The 20,480-nt window shown below is 42.7% G+C and overlaps 1 protein-coding gene across 1 annotated transcript in view; it reads right to left on the bottom strand.

The window, feature by feature from the left end:
* Nucleotides 1-20,480, bottom strand: part of ACOX2 (acyl-CoA oxidase 2) — a 1,177,957-nt gene that overhangs the window by 474,337 nt on the left and 683,140 nt on the right. Inside the window, exon 9 of the mRNA XM_069643758.1 lies at nt 4,784-4,974. Coding sequence (XP_069499859.1) covers nt 4,784-4,974 — 191 coding nt within the window. The remainder of the gene's footprint in view (nt 1-4,783; nt 4,975-20,480) is intronic.

The following is a 20,480-nucleotide window of genomic DNA, read 5'->3' as shown; positions in this document are numbered from 1 at the left end:
CTGCATGATATTATCTGCGATGTGAATACTGAAGATGAGTTTTATTGCCAATAAAAGAAAACTTATAGAATTTAGAGTGCCTTGGTCTCATTCCGAAAAGGGAGCGGATGATATGCTATTAATACAAGTGCCTGGTAAAGTATAACTAAGCAAGACATGCTATTACATGCCTGGTTTAGTCATCACATGACAATATATAAGCCCCACATGTCCCATGTCCAGGTGCTGCAAAGGTTTGTCAGATGCACCCACAAATGCCCCAATAATGCCATCATAATCCTGGCACAGTCACCAAATGTAAGATTCATTTTTAGAATAAAGCTTTTAATTGAGTGCTTTTGGTCCACATCTCTTCCAACAACCACAAGCACTACACTGCTCAAAGTTAAGTGATAATATTAGCTGACTCTGCCTCACTTAATCTTCAATGCTGCATCATGAGAAAATTCTCAGGCGCAATGTGAGTAAACCAGAAAGAAAACAAACCCCATAATTTATATTTCTCTCCTATACTCATGGCACAAAGGTCAGAGCATCACAAGTGATAATCTTTAAAGCACTTAAAATAAGTGCACATTGTAACAAGTAATAGAGAAAAAATTGTTTTCGGTCAAATCTGGGACTCTTTTCATTACATTGCCAGCAGATGCAAATAATTGTAACTCGGGCACACACAAAATATTCACCATTCTCTAAATGACAACCTCAGAAATCTCCAAAAAATAGAGACGGCAGGCATCACAAAGGAAGATGTGTTCTCATACGCATTTGCCATCTAACACTACAAATACGAATGATTTCTGGATGCTACAAAAGCGACACAAACATCAAACATTCAGATATAGTGAGATACTAAGATATTTACTGCTGCTATACAGTCGTTCACTTGGTCTGCAGCTATGGATGCTGCTTTGTTTCTTGTTCATGCTGAAAAAAATATAGGCATGACCTTTGATGGCTTGGTCTCTCTTGCCCCCAAAAATCTGAAGGTCACCAAATAATCTTACTAACATTTCCACATGTTGAACGATATCCTGCATTTCCTCAACATCTCGCACAAGGTTGAGGTTACAATGGGGTTGGTCCTCTCCTGCTCTGACTATTGTAATAGCCTCTATTTAAGTCTTCCAAAAACCCTGTCCCACCATGTGCAAATAATCTATAACAAAGATATCAGGCTGATCCTGGGCCAGCACTCAAATCCCTGCAGTGTTTTCCTGTGGGGCTGTGAAACATTCCCTGTGCTTACTAGGGTAGCTGGTGCAGCCCAGGCTACATCAGTTGAAAAAAGAAAATCACCACATACTGTGCCAATAGGTCATTAGGATCACCCAACAACTTCTCCCTTTCTCCCCTTATTCTGGGTTGTGCTAAAAAAAAAAGGAAAATTGGTGAGCAATTGATGAGTACTGCAGATGCCTCTTTATGGAGCAAACTCCCTAATACCATACAGTTGTAGAGAAATCTATACAACAGAAAAGAAGCAAAGGAACATTCCACATTAAAAAAAAATACATGAACTGCATTCTGTACAAACCATTTGAAAGACATACCTGCAAGGAAATATCATGTCAGCAGACCAGCTACAACAAAAGTGTTTTTGTTCATTGTAAACGACAGGGCACAAACATAAATATTTTCAGTTACATGGAAGTATACAACAATCTATTAAATGGAGATCAATTTGGTTTGAAACAGCACAGCATTTTATAGAAGAGTGACCATCGAATTAAGGCCTGCAAGAATGTGAACAAATGCTACATTTGTGAATGGAACCAGCACCTATGGGGTAGAAAGCAACATTGCATTTTCTCTGACACCAGAAACAGTGCTGGGGAGATGTTTTCCCAAGTTAATGAAAGCCATGCTTGGAGGCTGGACTATAAACTTTATGTTACTGCCTGGATTCACCAAAAGGCCAAATGTTCTATTCTTTCACAAAAACAGTCTGGGCGACTAAAAGAAATGCTGCTCATTAACAAGCTCAAATTTTCACAGGTTGCACGCAGGAATTCACTAATAATACAGGAATATATTCTGAAAAGTGGATCTGCAGAAAACTTCAAGTAATAAAAAGTTCTCATCAAACAGGTCTTCCATTGAAGGATGCCATTCACGCTTACTCAGACATGAAGTCTGGAATTTGTGACAGTCAGCTGGTGCAATCAACTCTAAGCAACTGAACTTCGAAGAACCTTCTGACAATGCCTCCTTGACAACCAGCCCTCTATGGGGTAATAAATTGCCTGGTTCTGAAGACTCAAAGGGACTGACAACATATGGCCTCTTTCCAGGCCAGGAAACGAAACGGAATTCCTTGTAATATCTTGTAAAACCCATTACATGGGAGGAAAGAAATGCATCTTTTAATTTGTATACAAGATATTTTCTCGAGTATCGTTTTATGGGAATGTTGTAGCAACTTATTTGTTACTCTATCAGTTGGTTCTAAAACAATATTTTATGGTATTCTTTAATTATGCAAATTATATGAATGTAGATATTTTCGCACAGAACTGATGCATGTCACTGCTACATATATCCTAGCATCCGTGACGGCTAGGCCGATATTCTGAGATGGGAATATTTGTGTGACAGTATCAGAAAATAAAAAGCAAAAATCTGTCTCACCGATATGAGACTAACATCATTTGATTCACCCGAGTGAGAGCAATCTGAACAACTAATTAGTAAGTTATTGGCGTGTGAGGAACATACTGTTTTAGAAAATCACAATTGTTTAATGTAGAAATATCCAAGATGACATCACATAAACTGGATTTAGAATGTTACTCCCATTGAACTACTCTCTTTATTAATATACCCATTGGCTATACAGGGGATGGTTTAGTCTGTCACTTTTGGAACAATGTCCAATCACACAGACTGACCAATTAAAATAGATAGAGAAATGATTTGCACTTCTAAAGGGAGTGATCTTTACCCTATGAAGGTCCAAACCCTAGATTTCAGGAGACAGACTCACTGGCTGACTGGAAGGAGGAGATAGAAAGAAGAATTGACAACAACAGAAGGGAGAATAGAATATCATGCTACCACTGTGAGAGGCTTTTATGGAGTTCATATCCAGGCCTTCCTCAGTAGAAAAGGAAGCGGACCAGCTCAATACAGAAGGAGAGAAATCTGGTGGTGAAGGTAAGCTCACACATCTTGCTCACTGATTCCTACCTGTTATTAGAGGGGGATAATTGAACCAGTCAATTAGAGGGCACCCAACTGTCTTAGATACAGCCAAAATAAATTCCTATTTGAGTACAATACCTAGGAGAAATATCATTTTGACGGGAGGTATACTATAAAGAGGAATAGATTAAATCCCAGCGCCTCTTATTGGTGAAAGTACCGAGGTGGGTATATTAACTGTACATTCTGGGAAATATTTCAGAAGTGTAAGTGCTTCTTGAAAATTTGGATTTGATAAAATAGGCCCAAAGGTGTTATATTGGGATCCCCGACTCCTTTCTGTGCAATGGTCAAGTACAGACTGGGAGCCAGATCTCACCTTGCACATGCCTAGGAAAATAATATAATTGAAGTCATTCCCTGGATATATCACTAAGCAGAGTCCTGTTACTAGCTCTGAAATATTCAAAGATAAAGGGAAAGTGTTTTTAACTGCCACCTGTTTTTCCCACTTTAAACTGCCCATTGAGAAATGACAAATGCACACTTTTTACACCTTAATGCAATAGAAACACCATGCAAGGGAATCTAGCAAAAATACACATTTAATAGACATTTTTATTGCTGCAAGCGATTTACATGCAGGAATTCTTAAGTATCATGTCTTTCAATTGAGTTTTCTAAATGCTGTCTGAAACACTGACATCCATTGAGAAAAAAAGGAGGATGTATCTTTGATAAATGAACAACAGAAAGACTTGGAAAGGCAGGGATGTTCTGATTTAAAATGTTCTTTTATAAAATGAAAGCTTTGTCCTGAATCCTAGTAATTTTTCAATGCATGGTGAATGTGCCCTCAGGGTCAACCAAATGTACTCATGGTGACGTGTGTGCTTTCACAAAAGTATGTTTAAGTTAAATGCAGCTTTGGCAATTGAATTGACCAGTCATTGTAGTAATCATTGCATCAGGATTGCATAGAGTATGGAAACGATGTATAATTTGTTTATATTCAAAATTGGCTTGATTATTTTTAATTTCTAATGAATAGACCACCTGTGCAACCATACGTGTTTATTGTCACGAAAAGAGATGGTGCTTTTTTGAAATCAATACTGTTAAACTGGCGTGTCCCAGGTTTATAAAAAGAAGTTTGCTAAATAAACAAAAACTATGCGTGCCTCACTTGGGGTGGGTGGGTAATTACACCAAACTAAATGTTGCCCGACTACATCATCCTCGTTTCTGGGCAAACATCTCCTCTTCAAGAGACAACTAAAGATATCCTGGTTCAAACGTTCCTTCGCCAAACCCTTAAAAATTGTCTGTCACACAGACATTGTGAAGACCCTGAAGTCCTGCTCTTCCTATGTACTCCTGCATCACCCAAACCAACGCATTTATTGTTATATAGTAATGCTGTTCATGGCTTGTAGTGCAGTTCCACCGTTGTCCTCTGTGGCACTTACCTGCTCCTGAAGGGCCTAGGTACCAGAAACACACTGTTGCACACCTTCCCTCCCAGTCCGACTCCATTCCACTTGGGGTGATATGAAACAACTAGGTTTGTGGTTGGTATCTTAGTAGCAACAATACATCAATACAAATCTGTAATAATGTTATTATTCATTAGAAATACCTGGCTGTTTGAAGGTACAAAACAGTATTTTCTCCCTCATAAGTACAAGATGCTGCCAACTTCGTGTATAATGAAGGTAGTCCACTTAGCAAAGAATACCCATGTCCTCCGCATGCCCTCCGACAAACTTCTATCCCAGCAGTGCAGTAGTCCGTTACAAGGGCTTTAAGACCGGCAGCAAGGGCATGGAGCTGTGATAATACAAAACACGTGCATCTCTTCAACTCAAAGGGTTGGAAACAAGCAGCACATTTCCCCCATTAACGTTTTACCACATTGACAATTTCAAATAAGGTAATTTTTAGTTTTCTCTATTAGTGGCGCTAAAGGCCACCTATAAACTGAAACTATTACATTTGAGTACAACTAGTAGGGATACACAGCTTGTAGGGGGTGTTTGGTTATTTACTGACCAATTGACTGCCCAGCACCATACTGATTCCTATGGCCATTCTCACCCACTACTGGCCGCTTCCGGGTCAAAACACATCCTACTGGTATCTCTTTGAGCTATCTCTAACAAACAGTAACATCAAACTTTGTTCTGCCAGTGTTCTTTCTAAACAACCTTCTGAGAGTTAATGTCTTGATCACAGTTATAATTGCATTATTGGTGCAATAAACATGTCTTAAGCGTGCCTTCAGCCCCTTGATTTATATAGTACACATATCCCTGCTCTGAAGGCCAAAAGTTTAAGCTTATGTGTAGGTGTTAGATTGACATTGGCCAGGCGCTGCTATCATATGCTCAGTTACTCACACTGTTTTCCAGCTGTTTCCAACTTATGGCCAGGTGGTACCATTATAGCAGTAGCTTGCAAATGCATATCCCATATCTACACACAAGCCAAAACTGTGTGCATTGCCAATGCTTGTTATGGTGGCTCACCAGACTTTAAATAGGCTTGTATTTTCTTGCACTGCCATGCACTCCATCCCACAACAGCGCCCACTCACATTTTCAAGTACAAATGATGTCCTATGCAACCAAGTAAACTACACTATGTACTTCAGAAAAGAACTTGTATACTTTTACGTCTAAACACTGTGGGCCAGATACTCAAAAAGCAGCACAAATGAAAGGACTGCAGAAAATGCCCTTGTTTCATTTGCGCTGATTTCATAAATGCTCAGGTCCTCCTATTCACAAAGGTGCCCACTGAGCATTTCTGGCGGGGCTGGACTGTAGCGCAAAGATGCGCTGTCCCACTCCCTTATATACATTAATGTGGAGCTCACTCCTGACACTAATGTAGGACAGGATCCCAGGGAGCACATTTTACCGAGACGGGCCATTAAAAGGGTTGTTTCGGTGAAATGATCCCCTCAAAAAATTAATTTCCATCACCTTTGTGGGATGGAATTGCTAGTGTGACAGCCATGGTTTAACATGCAGCGGTCACACTTTAAAAAAAAAAAATAAATAACCTGTCATGATTTCCGCCTCCCACTGTGCCTATTTGAAAATATTTGTGAATTCTGGATGTGCTTTAAAATGCCCAAAAACTGCCAACTATTTGCACCTATGAGCAAAGGGGGGAAAAAAGGGCATCTGAGCGGGTGCCTCTTTCTGAATTGGGCTACTTTTTTTGTTGGTGCAAGTGAGTAAATGCGCTAGCGCTAGCCATGGAACACCAATTTTCGAGGATTCTGTGTGGGCACAGAGATGCTACTGCACTTTATTCAATAGTTACTGGACTAGTAGATCTCACTTCTCAAGTCTGTGCAGCCAGTCCAACATGCGTATTCAAGTGTGGGGCTGGCTTCTGCCACTTGATTATACATAGTCTTGCTGACACTCACATGGAGAGAGGAGCTGATATTAGTATACAAGGACTTGAAGATCCTACCATTGCTAATGCATTACTTTTTTCATATTTACACCTCCATCCGGGAGGTGAAAAAGTAAAAGAAAAAAATATTAAAATTCAAGAAAAACCATAAGGCATGTGAGTTTGTATTTGGGGCAGGTCATTTCCCTCTGCTCTCTTTTAATCCCCAAGCAGCACTGGGCTTCTCCCTGGGCCTGACAGGCTGCAAGGCGGACCAGGCACGGGGCAAAGTGGTCAGGATCAGCATCAGATCAGAGTGCATTCAGATGGGACTCGGGATGCCCTTTAATCTGTGGTAGATCTGCCCTGCCAACAATCTGAGCTCTGTTTCATTTGGAAAAGTTAATCTGTCCATTCAAAAGCATTATACATGGATATATTCCTATTTGTAAAGGAGCCCAAGGGAGGAATAATGGGGTTTTCTCCAATTATATCTGTGCTGCGCATATACAAGGGGAAACATTCTTGCTGTGCATAGGCCGACATCTAGTGGAAGCTGGGGAGTATTACAGTTGATGTTTTTGAAACTTGAAAATGGACGTCGACAGGACGTGCCAGTAATACTATCCCTAGTGTGACGTCCACTGTACCCATGATCCCTCACGCGTCGAGGTCCCTCAGATTGTTATTTTTCTGACATGAGCTAGCATGAGGTGTAGCGGGAGTACAGTTGTATCCAAGCAGATACGTATCAGACAAGCTCATAAGCATCCATGCGCCTTCTCTCTGAGGGGAGGAAGGGTGAGTCGCATGTGAATCTAAGCAGAAAAAAGCATCCGAAATATGATTACGGTGAGTAATGTATCCCTTCTGAGGCTTGTGGAATCTGCTTAGATCATATGCTGTGCATAGATTAGCGAGCAGTGTGTGGGATGTTCTGATCCACTGGCTCTGCCCTGCATCATCACTGGGTGCTGTTTCAGTAAAAACAACAGAATGGCCACCGGAAAGCCTTATGCACGCTAAACATCTTTGAAAAGTGCACAGGAAAACCTGAAAAATAGGCCGCCAATCCATTTTGCCTGTGTCAGTGGAAAAACAGGAGACCACACTGCCAAAACCTAACATTGGGCTGCCCACAGAGTGAAATTGAACTGCTTGAAAAGGCAGTGCTGCATTGCCAGGAAAATACAGAAGTGTTTAAAATCCGTTTTTCCTTGGCTGTTGAAAGTGCAAAATCATGGTTCCCAAACAGCAGAGAAGATTCACCATCACCTTATTTAAGGAATCCCCATAAGCACCATGACAGGAGAAACACCTTTCATCATAAAAAATCCACATTCAAAGGGTGCTTGCTTGGGAAAATATATCAGAATATGGGTGCAGTACCGCCACTCGCCTGTGTCCTAGCTGTCATTACTTATACTGTCAGTTTAAAACTTGTGTCTTAAAATCAAATTGTAGAAAAGAAGAGACTTGCCGTCAAAAGCAATATGGGTTGTTACAATTTAATTTCTATGTTGAAAAAGACTGTAATTGAAGATATGTTTGCCCGTTTTTAAATTTGTAACTTTATTTCCACAAAGAACAATGCCACAATTTACTGTGAGGTAACCTGATTCAGCTAAACTTCAAAGAGGCTTCCCCCCACTGAGAAACATACCACCCTTCCCCTTCCCACCAAAAGGGCAGGAATTCTCAGTTGGATGTTAATGTAGGGGGGAGGAGATTTGCTCTGCTGCTCTGGGAAAGAGACAATAGGCTTCTTGAACTTAAAGGAAATGTAAATTCGGGTGTCGTCAGAAAACAACTGCTGGCAGGAAGAGGCTCAGGTTGCTCGGGCCCCGCCAAACCTTGGAGGCGGGGACAGACAGTTTTGTTTATTCTGAAAGCACAGAAAATATCTTTTTGAAAAAGATTCATAGAAAACTGAACAAAATTGGTAAAAATCTGTAAATATAGTGTTGTTAAAATGAAATTTCCGCTCACAGTTTGAAACTACTACTACTGGAATCTGTGTGATATTCAGAGACCGGACCACTAAAATGTTGATATTGTAGAAATCGTGATCATGCTAGGAATATGAAAGTTTACAGGATTATGCCTAGATGTCATGCGCATGTATGTGGAAATATGTGTACTGATCGGACACTGGGTAACCAATCAAAAGTGCGAAGAACTGTCAATTTTGAACCGAAACTCTCAAGTAGATGAGACTCGGATGGATACGTGCTCTAATCTGTGATGTGAATATGTATTATTAACAAGTTGGTGATATTGTAAATATGCTGTATATGAAAAATAGTTTTTCTGTGTAGAAACAAAGGGGAGGTTTTTCCCTGGACCATAAACACAGCGTCATCATGACATATCATGACACTCAGATTGCTTGTCAAATAAGGGGAGAGGAAATTCTCTGGCCAATCGGATTCCTAGAGGGTGGGCTTAGTATAATCAGCATACCCACCCCTTTCGGAAATAGATAAATAGGGACTGTTTAGGACCTAGAGCCACACACACATTCACCCATCAACTGATTTACTGGTGAAGCGCTCTGCAGGAGAATCCAGATCCAGACTCCAGAACTCTGAAAGCAGAAGGACAAATTCCAAAGCTGAACCTTTCTCAGCTTGGCCTTTAAAATCTTGCGACCTGATTTTAACCCCAGACTTCCAAGGGGAACACCAAAATTGAACAGCCTGGCTGTGCTGTTTTCTGCTTCTTGTCAAGAACTCTTGCCAGAACCAGAGATCCAAACCAGTAGAGCAGAGCTGAAACCAGATAGCTATAACTCCAGAAACAACCGGTCAGATGCAGTTTGGAGGCCGTGCAGAGACCCAGTGTCGTGCTGCGTGCAGAACCGGGTGCCTGAGTCCTGTCTGGTGGGCTAGCAGAATTCCAGTCCAAAACCTTTGACCAGATCCTGACGGGCCTATTCCAAACCATAGTTGCGAGTATCTAGCATAGAATTGTCCATAGCCAATCTCTTAGCTTTAAGTAATCCAATCCCAAACCATTCTTGCATATCCATAACAGCATTGTAGAATCTCTTTGGTTTGTTCTGAATCTTTCCCTCATCCATATAGTCCTTTGTTAATTGTAGTGTCAATTGTAGTGATAAAATCATCTTTGCGCTGATATATTTGCTGAAGAAAGGCAAGCGTCGCGGCAGATAGAAACCATCTGGGGGCGTCACTGGACTGGTGGCTGTGTTGTCGTGTAGCTTGTGGCTTCATAGACACCGTAGTCTAAAAAAATCTTAGTTTGTAATATTCGAAAGCGCATCTGTCATTTGAAAATCTTGACTCTTTTTGAGAAAAATCGACCTCCACTAAAACCTTCATAACCGTACATGCTAGAAATGAAATGTAAGTGTCGAATTGAGGCTAACATCCTCAGCTTTCAAACAAACCTAAAATTCCAACTCCTCAGTTTTTCTGTAATCGCGTTTCTCATGCGCTGAAAGGTTTGCCGCAAATCTGCATTTGGCTCAATTTCCTCACATGTAGAATAGCTATTTTGTGCACTCAACCACTGAATTCAGTTTCCTATCTACCAGTCATTCAATCCTCATTGCTAGTGTTCACCTGAAGCTATCAAAAGCGGCTCCTACTAGTTTTGAATCCCAGTTAGAAAATTAAATCAATTTTTAGCATTTTTTCCCATTCATTCCATACCACATTTAAAAGCAATTGACCTGTTTTGAAATCATTCCTGTTTCTCTCTAAGCTTGCTGGGGGAATTGGGATTGAAACTGCATTTGTAGAGTCTGTATTCCTGAAACCTGTTTTCTCTCCTTCCAACTCTATATTGCATATTAGGGGGGATTTAGTAGTATCAGGAGGAAAGATTGATTACATTGCATTTGACTAAACACACAAAAGTATTATTTCTGTACTGCATTAATTTCCTATCATTGCATTTCATTGAACCCACACAAAGTTTATTCTATGCTAAATTATTCTTCTCATCCATACTCCTACTGAGTAAAGAGATTGTTGATTGTAATATCACCCAATACTGATCATTGCATAAATATTAACAGTGTGATAACTAGATATTGTTCAAATTTATAAAAGTGTGAGATATATTGTTCGATTCATAAAATAAATCTTTTAACTTTGCAAAACAACCTACTTCTTGGTTCATTGACACCGGGGGGGATTCAAAGAGAGGGGCGTGATATAAGGGTACATCATTCAGAAATAAAAGAACTTTAGACATAAAAATATATAATTAAGGGTTCCAGCTGGGCATCGCACGCTAGGCATTGACTTAGGTGGATTGCTGGGTTGAAACCACTTACAAGTGTAAGAAGGAGGTGGGATGTGAGAGGTTTCATGTGCGCATAAATGTCTAAGAACCGCTTGTCCCACTTGTGTTTCTGTCTTGGAATGAGTGTCAATGCAGTAGTGGTGAGTGAAAGTATGTACAGAGCTCCAAGTAGCTGCCTTGAAAATACTGTCTAAGGGGACATTTGCAATGAAAGCCAGCGGGGCTCCTGTTCCTCTTGTGGAATGAGCCCTGGGCGTAAAAGGCAGTGTTTTATTTGAGAGGGAATAGCACAGTTGGATACATCTGACTATCCACCTAGAGATGGCATTTTTAGAAATGTGGTCACCTTCTCTGCCTCGCGCTATGGAGACAAACAATTGATCTGTCTTTCTTAGCGGTCTGGTCTTGTCTACGTAGTAGAAGACTGCTCTCCACACTTGGAGTTTTACCTCAGCTGAGCGGTTGGGTTCCTGGAAGAAAGCCGGTAGCTCAATTGACTGGTTTACATGAAATTTGGAGATGAATTTAGGGGAGAACGTAGGGCGAGTACGTAAAACCAGCTTGTCTTTGTGTACAACAAAGAAAGGATCCTGCACTGAATGCTTGAATTTCACTAACCCTTCTTATGGAAGTGATAGCCAGTAAGAAGGCAGTTTTATAAGTCAGGTGTTGACTAGACTTGTGAATAGGCTCGAAAGGGGGTCCCCTGAGCTTAGCTAGTACCGCATTGAGATCTCAACCTGGCGGCGGGTTAGAAATTGGAGGGTGGAGTCTCTTTACTCCTTCCATAAATGCCTTGATGACCGTTACTTTCTACCATGAGACCTTATTACGAGAGGTTGTGTAGGCTGACAACACTGCCTTTTAGGGAGTTGAATACTAACCCTGCATCTAGCAAATGGAGCATATAAGTTAGAATATGGGATGGAGTGCATTCTATGGGGTTGATCTGTTTAGACTGGCACCAAATAACAAATCTTCTCCATTTGTCAAAGTAACAGTGCCTAGTGTTTGGTTTTCTTGATTCTTTCAAGATGTCCATGCATCTCTGTGGCAGGTTGAGATGTCCGAACTCTATGACCTCAGGAGCCATGCTCCCAAGTTCATTAAGTGCGGCTGCGGGTACACTGTTAGTCCCTCGTGCTGGGTGAGTAGTTTGTACTTGCACAGGATTTTGATGGGATCGCACATTGCCAGTTTGCGCAGATGTGGATACCATGGTTGTCTTGCCCACATAGGAACAACTAGTATAAGCATCATCGGTTCCTTGTGTATCTTGTTCACCACTTTACTCATGCGAGGTGTTGGGGGGATAAACGTAAGCAAATTTCCCTGACCAGTTCATCCATATGGTGTTCCCCTTGGAGCCTGGGTGGGGGAACCTGGACGTGAAGTTTTGGCATTGACTGTTTTCGCTGTGGCGAACAAGTCTATAGTGGGGAAACCCCATTGAGAGGAGAGGTGTTCTACAACTCGTTCGTGTAGGCGCCACTTGTGTTCCTATGGCAAGTGATCTCTGCTCGGAATTGTATGATCAGACCAAAAAAAAAGGTCCGACCATACAATACGACTGAAAAATGCTACCACCAAAGGTTCAAAAACCAAAAGTTAAAACCTTTGGTGGTAGCAGCACACCTGCAAAAAAAAGAGAAAGAAAACAACAACAAAAAATGGGGGCTGCAGGGCTGTCCCCCGCAACACCCCGCTCACTATACATTATGGTATAGTGAGTGGGGGTTGTGGGGGAAACCCCTGCAGCCCCCGTAGTATGTAAGTGTATTTGCATGAGAAAGGTGCGAACTTTTGGTAGTTTGTATCTTTCTCATGCAAACTTTCCGGCCGCGGCAAAATCAGCCACGGTTGGATCACTTAGAATCTCTCTGCTCAATGAGTCTGCTAGAGAGTTGAGTTCCCCTGGAACATATTGTGACGACAGGAACATCTTCCGTTTGAGTGCCCATTTCCAAATTTGCTGTGCAAGTTTGGACATATTTGGAAAACGTGTACCCCCCTATTTGTTGATATAAAACATTGCTGTAGTGTTGTCGGTTAGGATCTGCACAGATAGGTTTGTGAAATGGGGTTTGAATGCTAGAAGGGCTTTGAATACTGCCAGAAGTTCCAGCAGATTGATGTGATTCTGAGCTACAGTGCGAGACCACAGAACTTGAGCTATGTGGTGAAGGTAGCGAGCTCCCCAACCAGCTATTGAGGCTTCCGTTGTGACCACCGCCTGTACCTCTGTATCGTAGAAGTGTTTTCCTTTCGTTAGATTTTCCCTTTTCCACTAGCGAAGATTTTGTACAAGTGTTGGCGAAACGACCACTAGATCGTCCCACTGACCACTTGCCTGATACCACTGTTTCGCCAAGCACTCATGCATGGGTTCCATGCACAGGTGCACGTGAGGAACCAGGTAAATGCAAGATGCCATCATGCCTACTAAACGCATAGCTTTGCGCACCCTTATCTGGCGGCCGGCCTGATAATGTGGTATTTGCAGCAACACATTTTATACTCCTTCCTCTGATGGAAAGACCAAACCCTCTTCTGTGTTTAAAACAGCTCCTAGGAATTGTTTTGAAGTGCTTGGCACTAGGCTTGACTTTCTCGTCGATTAAGAAGCCCAATTGAAAGAGAAGGTTGATCGCTCTCTGAATGTTTTGTCTGCAAATCAGGGGGGATTCCCCTGTAATGAGCCAGTCGTCCAGGTAAGGGTACACTGGGATTGCCTCCCTGCGCAGGTGTGCTGCCACCACCGCCAGTACCTTTGTGAATACCCTTGGAGCCGAGGCTATTCCGAAGGGCAGCACTTTGAATTGGTAGTGCTGGTCCGCTATCTTGAAACGCAAGAATCTTCTGTGCGCTGGGAACATTGAAATATGAAAATAGGCATCTTTCATATCCAGTGTTGCCATGTAATCCCCCTTTCCAGTAGAGGGATTACCTCTTGTAGTGTAGTGATGCAGAACCTTTGTGGCTTGACATACTAGTTTGCAGGGCGCAAATCTAATACTGGGCGCATTGTTAGATCTTTCTTTGGCACAAGGAAGTAAGTTGAATAAATACCCCTGTTTACCTGGTTGGCCGGGACGACTTCGATGGTGTCCTTTAATAGAAGTGTGGCTATCTCTTCGAGAAGGATACGCTGGTGTTCTTCTGAGTGGATTTTCTGTCGTGGGGGTGGTCGTGGGGACGCTGGAGAAGTTCTATACAGTATCCGCCTGCTACTCTTGACAGCACCCATCTGTCTGAGGTGATTCCTTCCCATGCGTGGGTGAAGCTGGAAATTCGTCCTCCTACTGGAGATGCATTGGAGGGCAACTGAAGCAGAATGTCATTGCTTCTGAGGTGGTGTTCCACCTCGAGCAGGGTTGCCCCTTCTCCGACCACAAACTCTTGTCCTCTAGGATAGCCCTGCGAGGATTGGCCTTGATCATTTCCCCAGGAGGAACCATGGCCTTGACTGCAGTTGGATCCTCGTTGAGAATTCTGGCCGCGAAACCGGTGAAAATTGCCATTGCCCCTCTGCCCGGAAGGCTTGTTGGTGAGTTGACACAAAGATTTAAGTGCATCATACTTTTCCTTTGCTGTATTAAGGGTGTCTTTGACAGCCTTGCCGAAGAGCATGTTGGGTTCAACAGGCATGTTTATTAGGGTGGCCTGCGTCTCTGGTCTAACCCTGACTGGCGCAGCCATGCATGCCTTTTAATAACCGTCCCCTGAACAATAATTCTTCCGGCATTGTCCACCTCGTCAAAGTTGGTTTTAAAAAAAGACAGCTGGACACTGCCCTCCCATCTACAGCCACTTGTGCTAGCTGGGACTTCAGTGGCTCTGGGGCAGACTAAAGTAAAGCCGACATTTCTTCCCATTTGCAGCAGTTGTAACTGGCCAAAAGCGTTGCATTGTTCGCTATTCTGGCCTGATAAGCTGCAGAGGAGGCGACCTTTCTACCCATGGTGTAAATCTTTTTGCTTTCCTCTTCGGGTGGGGCCTCAGAGGAAGCAAGGGGTGTGCCCGCTCTTTCTAGTTGTAGTCACAACTAATGAGTTTGGCTTCAGCTGCTCTCTAACATAAAATGGGTCTAAAGGTGTGGGTCTAAAAAGTTTCTGTACACGTGGGTTTACAGACTGTGTGAGGTTGGGGGCTTCTAAAGATGGCTGTATTCTGCGCTGCACCGACTTTAGTTGCGGGATAAACTGCGTCACTTTTCTTGTCCCCAAACATTTGTTCTGCAAATCCCTTATCCTCCTGTACCCCCTGGGTGTCAATCTGAAAGTCCTTGGCTGCCTTGGCTAGCACCTCATTAAGGAGGGGTTGATTATCAATAGGAGGATCGACAACGCGAGTGTCTTGGTTAAGAGGGGAATCTATAGAGTACATATTGGCTTCTTGGGCAGCCTCTTGGTCCTCGTCATCCCCATAATAAGGGTCTGCTGTATCCTCATCACCAAATTGAGGGTCAGCTGCCTCTACAAAAGAGAGATCTTCGTGGTCTGATTCTGCGTCAGAGTTCTATGACTCTACTGTGTAATGGAACATTTGTAGGAGACCGCTTAGAAGGGGGTTGAGTAGGTAGAGCAGAGGCTGTGAACCAGAGGAAGCAGAGGTGGGGGGAGTGGAGTGGAAACTCTGAAAGTAATCATAGTTTTTCATGTAAAAATTGGCCATATAGGTAATTCTTCTCATCACTCTGTCTATGTCTTGTGAAGACCATTCGTTGGAACTTGGGATTACCACAGGTTGAGGGGAAAGACCTAAATCCTCATCTGTGGGAGGTACTACCGTAGATTTTTCCTTATGAGATATAGGCGTAGATTCTCTAGGTTTCTCTATGGGCCCGGAATCTCAAGGTTTTTCCTTCTGACGCATTTAACTTTTTTTTCCCTATGAGGTGTTTTAGAGGATTTATTGTGATGTTTTCCCCTCCCTGGGGCCTAGAGGTATGTTTAACTGACTTTTTGGGTCCTACCACTTGATCTGACTCTGTGCAGAGAATTTCGAATGCGGGTAGGGACGAGGCCTCGTTCGCGGACGATCGACCCTTGGAGGGAGTTTTTTACGAGCGACACCCTTGCCGTCTTTCGACGGTTGGGCCCTTTCGTGTGGCGATCTCGAGCCAGATTGCCCAGAGGACCGGGACTTAGCAGACCTTTCCATGGGTGTTGAACGTTGTCCATCGCTCGACCCATGTGTCGAGTCTCGACCTGGGTTTATGTGTTTAGTGGTGTGTGTCTTTGTAGCACTTCCGCTGCCGGGTGTAGTCTCCACAACATGGCTACCGGCCTGTCTTCCGGGGTCGGGGGCCTGCGCTTGGGTAGCTGGAGCTAACCAGTCGCCATCGCTGTCCGAAAAGGCGGGGTTGCTGCCATTCCTAAAGGCGCCTTCTACCTCCATAGCCTCGAGCTGCCTGGCATAGTGGGTTCAGCGTTTTGTGGAGCAGTCCTTTAACGTCTTCGGGTTGAAGAGCCTACACTCTCGACAAGACGTTTCAACGTGGTCTCTTGGGAGACACAAGTTGCAGGCTAAATGTTTGTCTACCCACGGGAATTTACGATTACACTTGGGGCAGAATTTAAATGGGTTATTTTCCATAATTACAGACTATGGCAGCTGGGCGAAAAGGGTAGGAAGGGGGGTATATACATCCTAAACTGACCTCCCCCCTCTCTCCCTACTGTCTGTGCTGAGGCCCGGGGCGGCCTTCCAAGGCCGAACGGTGCGTCGCAGTAGTCCTTCGACGGGCAGTTTCACTGCCTTCACCGGCGTGATGTTTCGGAGGTCCGTGAAGAAAAGGATAGAAATACTATTGATAATTGAAATAAGTCAATGGCTTTACATTGAAATAGGAACTCCACTATACGCGTCTGACTAGAATGGCGGTAAAAAACAATCTGAGGGACCTCGACGTGTGAGGCTTCATGGGTACAGTGGACATCACACTAAGGATAGTATTACTGGCACGCCCTGTCGACGTCCCCTTTAGAGTTTCGAAAACAAACTGTAATACTCCGCAGCTTCCACTAGATGTCGGCCTATGCACAGCATGTGAATCTAAGCAGATTCCACAAGACTCAGAAATATATATATAAGAAAATACATGTAAATGGATTGTTGTAGCACTGCAAAAAAAAAAAACACAAAACATGCCACAGGGTTTCCCAGCACTCAAGACCAAAACACCTTCTTACAAAAATACTTTGTTTTTATTCATTATAAAAACAAACAACCAACTGTGCAAATACGCAATAAAGGGCAGATATATAAATCAAAAACCTCCCCATGGCATACAGGTTAAGCAACACTCACCCCTCAGGGTGTAAAATCGCCACGCGTTCCGCCTGGATATACCAAGCTTCCTCAGGCTGATCAAACTCCACATTCGTGAAAACACAACACATTTAAAACATAAGGAAAGCAACTCGAGCGAGCAGCTCCTCCCCCTACTCATCTCTGATCACGTGATCGCGTAATACCGTATGGATAGTCACATAAAGCGGGCCGCCATGATGGAATGACTATGTTGTCATTGTGTTCATTATGAACACAAAACGCTGGCCATAAATTAAATGCCAGCAAAATATGTGAGTGTTGGGGAGAAGAGCTCTTCGCTCCACGCTGCATTTCCTTAATTAAAATATCTTTACACATTTTTCTTGTGTCTAATTGCTCCAGTGCGCTTCTTTATACCATGGGTAGACCTCATCAACCTTGACGAGAGTCTCCCCATTACGACCCTGGGTTTGTAGTGATGCAAGCGAAAACACGGCACGGCAACAAGCTTCATTAAGAACCAGAGCTCTCCTTTGTATATACAGGACACAGTGCCCTCTAGTGGAGAAAAACGATAGTTGTTTCAATCCGGATTTCAGCATAATGCTAAGCCATGCTTGCAATAATTTCCACTATGGTAGCATTTTACCTGTACAGTGCATTTCTATTTCGATGGTTAATCCTATTTCTGCATAATACATACATTCACCACAACAGACATGATTTCAAAACGTGACTCGTGCTTCCTCATATAGACAACATATAATTAGTGATCTCATACACAGGGCGGCAGGACCACCGCATAACCTTGACAAAATGCAAATACTTAAGGTTTTCACATATCAACATGATGTTAGATAATAAAGTGCAAGTGCAATCGACCCTGAGTTGTAATTACATGCTACACAGCTGTAGTTGGTCTAGCCCATTGAACTAAACCATTCCTTCATGTTGAAGAGACATCACCAAAGAGATAACACACAAATATCAACTGGGTTCCCGTTATTCCATACACATTCATAGACATAGATCAAATCTATTGGAGAAATACAAACATCTCTGGATCAATGTTGAGTCCATTAGGTTTTAAGGTGTCAAATTTACAAATTAGAGATGCCTCCAATTGCCTGAGTTTCAGTTCTCGGTTTCCCAATCTCTTATGTTTGGGAACATGGGCAAGACCAATAAATGACATTTACATCACATTACCACCATGTTTCTCTATAAAGTGTCCTGTCAAAGGGTTGGTTACATCTCCATTCTTAATGGCTCTATAGTGTTGGAGGATCCTGAGCTTGAGCATTCATATGGTCGATCCAATGTAATGAAGACCACAGGTACAAGTAATGGCATATACTGCAGAGACCAACTGAGCGCACCTCAGCCGCGTGAAGCGGAGTCAGAGTGTATATAGGGGAGAGTGATTTTTTCAGCTCCTACATGCTCAGTTTTTCTGTAGAAACACCACCTTCTTTACAAACCAACCAAGATGGCAGATTAGGTTGAAGCAAAAATACGAGCAGCGGCACAAATTCTTTTTAACCATGATAAAGCAGCCACAGCAGACGTGACAGATGGAAGCTTACCAGCAAGCTTAACCGTGCAACAGAAACTAGACAAATTGGAAAAAATAAAGAAAAAGGAAATCTCTAAGTGGTGGGAGGCGATGACGCTCCAAACATATTTAAAAGTCTGGCGCATCCCAAGAGGTCTAAGAATTCTAACTATTCCCACATTCGAGGATATATACCCTAGACTAATATAGGAATGGACGCAACATACCGAGAACTGAAACTCAGGCAATTAGAGGTATCTCTAATTTGTTAATTTGACACCTTAAGACCTAATGGACTCAACATTGATCCAGAGATGTTTGTATTTCTCCAATAGATTTGATCTATGTCTATGAATGTGTATGGAATAACGGGAACCCAGTTGATATTTGTGTTATATCTCTTTGGTGATGTCTCTTTAACATGAAGGAATGGTTTAGTTCAATGGGCTAGACTAACTACAGCTGTGTAGCATGTAATTGCAACTCAGGGTCGATTGCACTTGCACTTTATTATCTAACATCATGTTGATATGTGAAAACCTTAAGTATTTGCATTTTGTCAAGGTTATGCGGTGGTCCTGCCGCCCTGTGTATGAGATCACTAATTATATGTTGTCTATATGAGGAAGCACGAGTCACGTTTTGAAATCATGTCTGTTGTGGTGAATATATGTATTATGCAGAAATAGGATTAACCATCGAAATAGAAATGCACTGTACAGGTAAAATGCTACCATAGTGGAAATTATTCCAAGCATGGTTTAGCATTAAGCTGAAATCTGGATTGAAGCAACTATCGTGTTTCTCCACTAGAGGGCACTGTGTCCTGTATATACAAAGGAGAGCTCTGGTTCTTAATGAAGCTTGTTGCCGTGCCGTGTTTTCGCTTGCATCAATACAAACCCAGGGTCGTAATGGGGAGACTCGTCAAGGTTGATGAGGTCTACCCATGGTATAAATAAGCGCACTGGCGCAATTAGACACAAGAAAATGTGTAAAGAAATTTAGGATTTTAATTAAGGAAATGCAGCGTGGAGTGAAGAGCTCTTCTCCCCAACACTCACATATTTTGCTGGCATTTAATTTATGGCCAGCTTTGTGTGTTCATAGTGAACACAATGACTACATAGTCATTCCATCATGGCGGCCCGCTTTATGTGACTATCCATTCGGTATTACGCGATCACGTGATCAGAGATGATGAGTAGGGGGAGGAGCTGCTCGCTCGAGTTGCTTTCCTTGTTTTAAATGTGTTGTGTTTTCACGAATGTGGAGTTTGATCAGCCTGAGGAAGCTTGGTATATCCAGGCGGAACGTGTGGCGATTTTCCACCCTGAGGGGTGAGTGTTGCTTAACTTGTATGCCATGGGGAGGTTTTTGATTTATACCTGCCCTTTATTGCATATTTGCACAGTTGGTGGTTTGTTTTTATAATGAATAAAAACAAAGTATTTTTGTAAGAAGGTGTTTTGGTCTTGAGTGCTGGGAAACCCTGTGGCATGTTTTGTGGGGGTTTTTTTGTAGTGCTACAACCCCCCATTTACATGTGTTTTCTTATACATTTAGGAGCTTAGCCAAAGATCCCTTCCCTAGCACCAGCTACGAGTTAGGGCAGTGCACATATATATATATATCACACGGCCAGCGGTAGCGGCCGTGTAGTTATCGTTAAGTTGCTAAACTCATCGGAAGAGCACTTTTTCGGCGGCTTATAACTTTGCTCCCACTGGACGAATCCTCACCAAACTTTGTAAAAAAAAGGTATATAGTCGGCTCTGAATTTTATCGGCAAGTTGGGTGAGGTTTCGTGCGGGGGGGC

The sequence above is a fragment of the Ambystoma mexicanum genome, chromosome 2p (assembly GCF_040938575.1).
Source record: "Ambystoma mexicanum isolate Mex_15411 chromosome 2p, UKY_AmexF1_1, whole genome shotgun sequence".
NCBI lineage: Eukaryota > Metazoa > Chordata > Amphibia > Caudata > Ambystomatidae > Ambystoma > Ambystoma mexicanum.
This window is presented reverse-complemented; position numbering and strand designations above follow the sequence as displayed.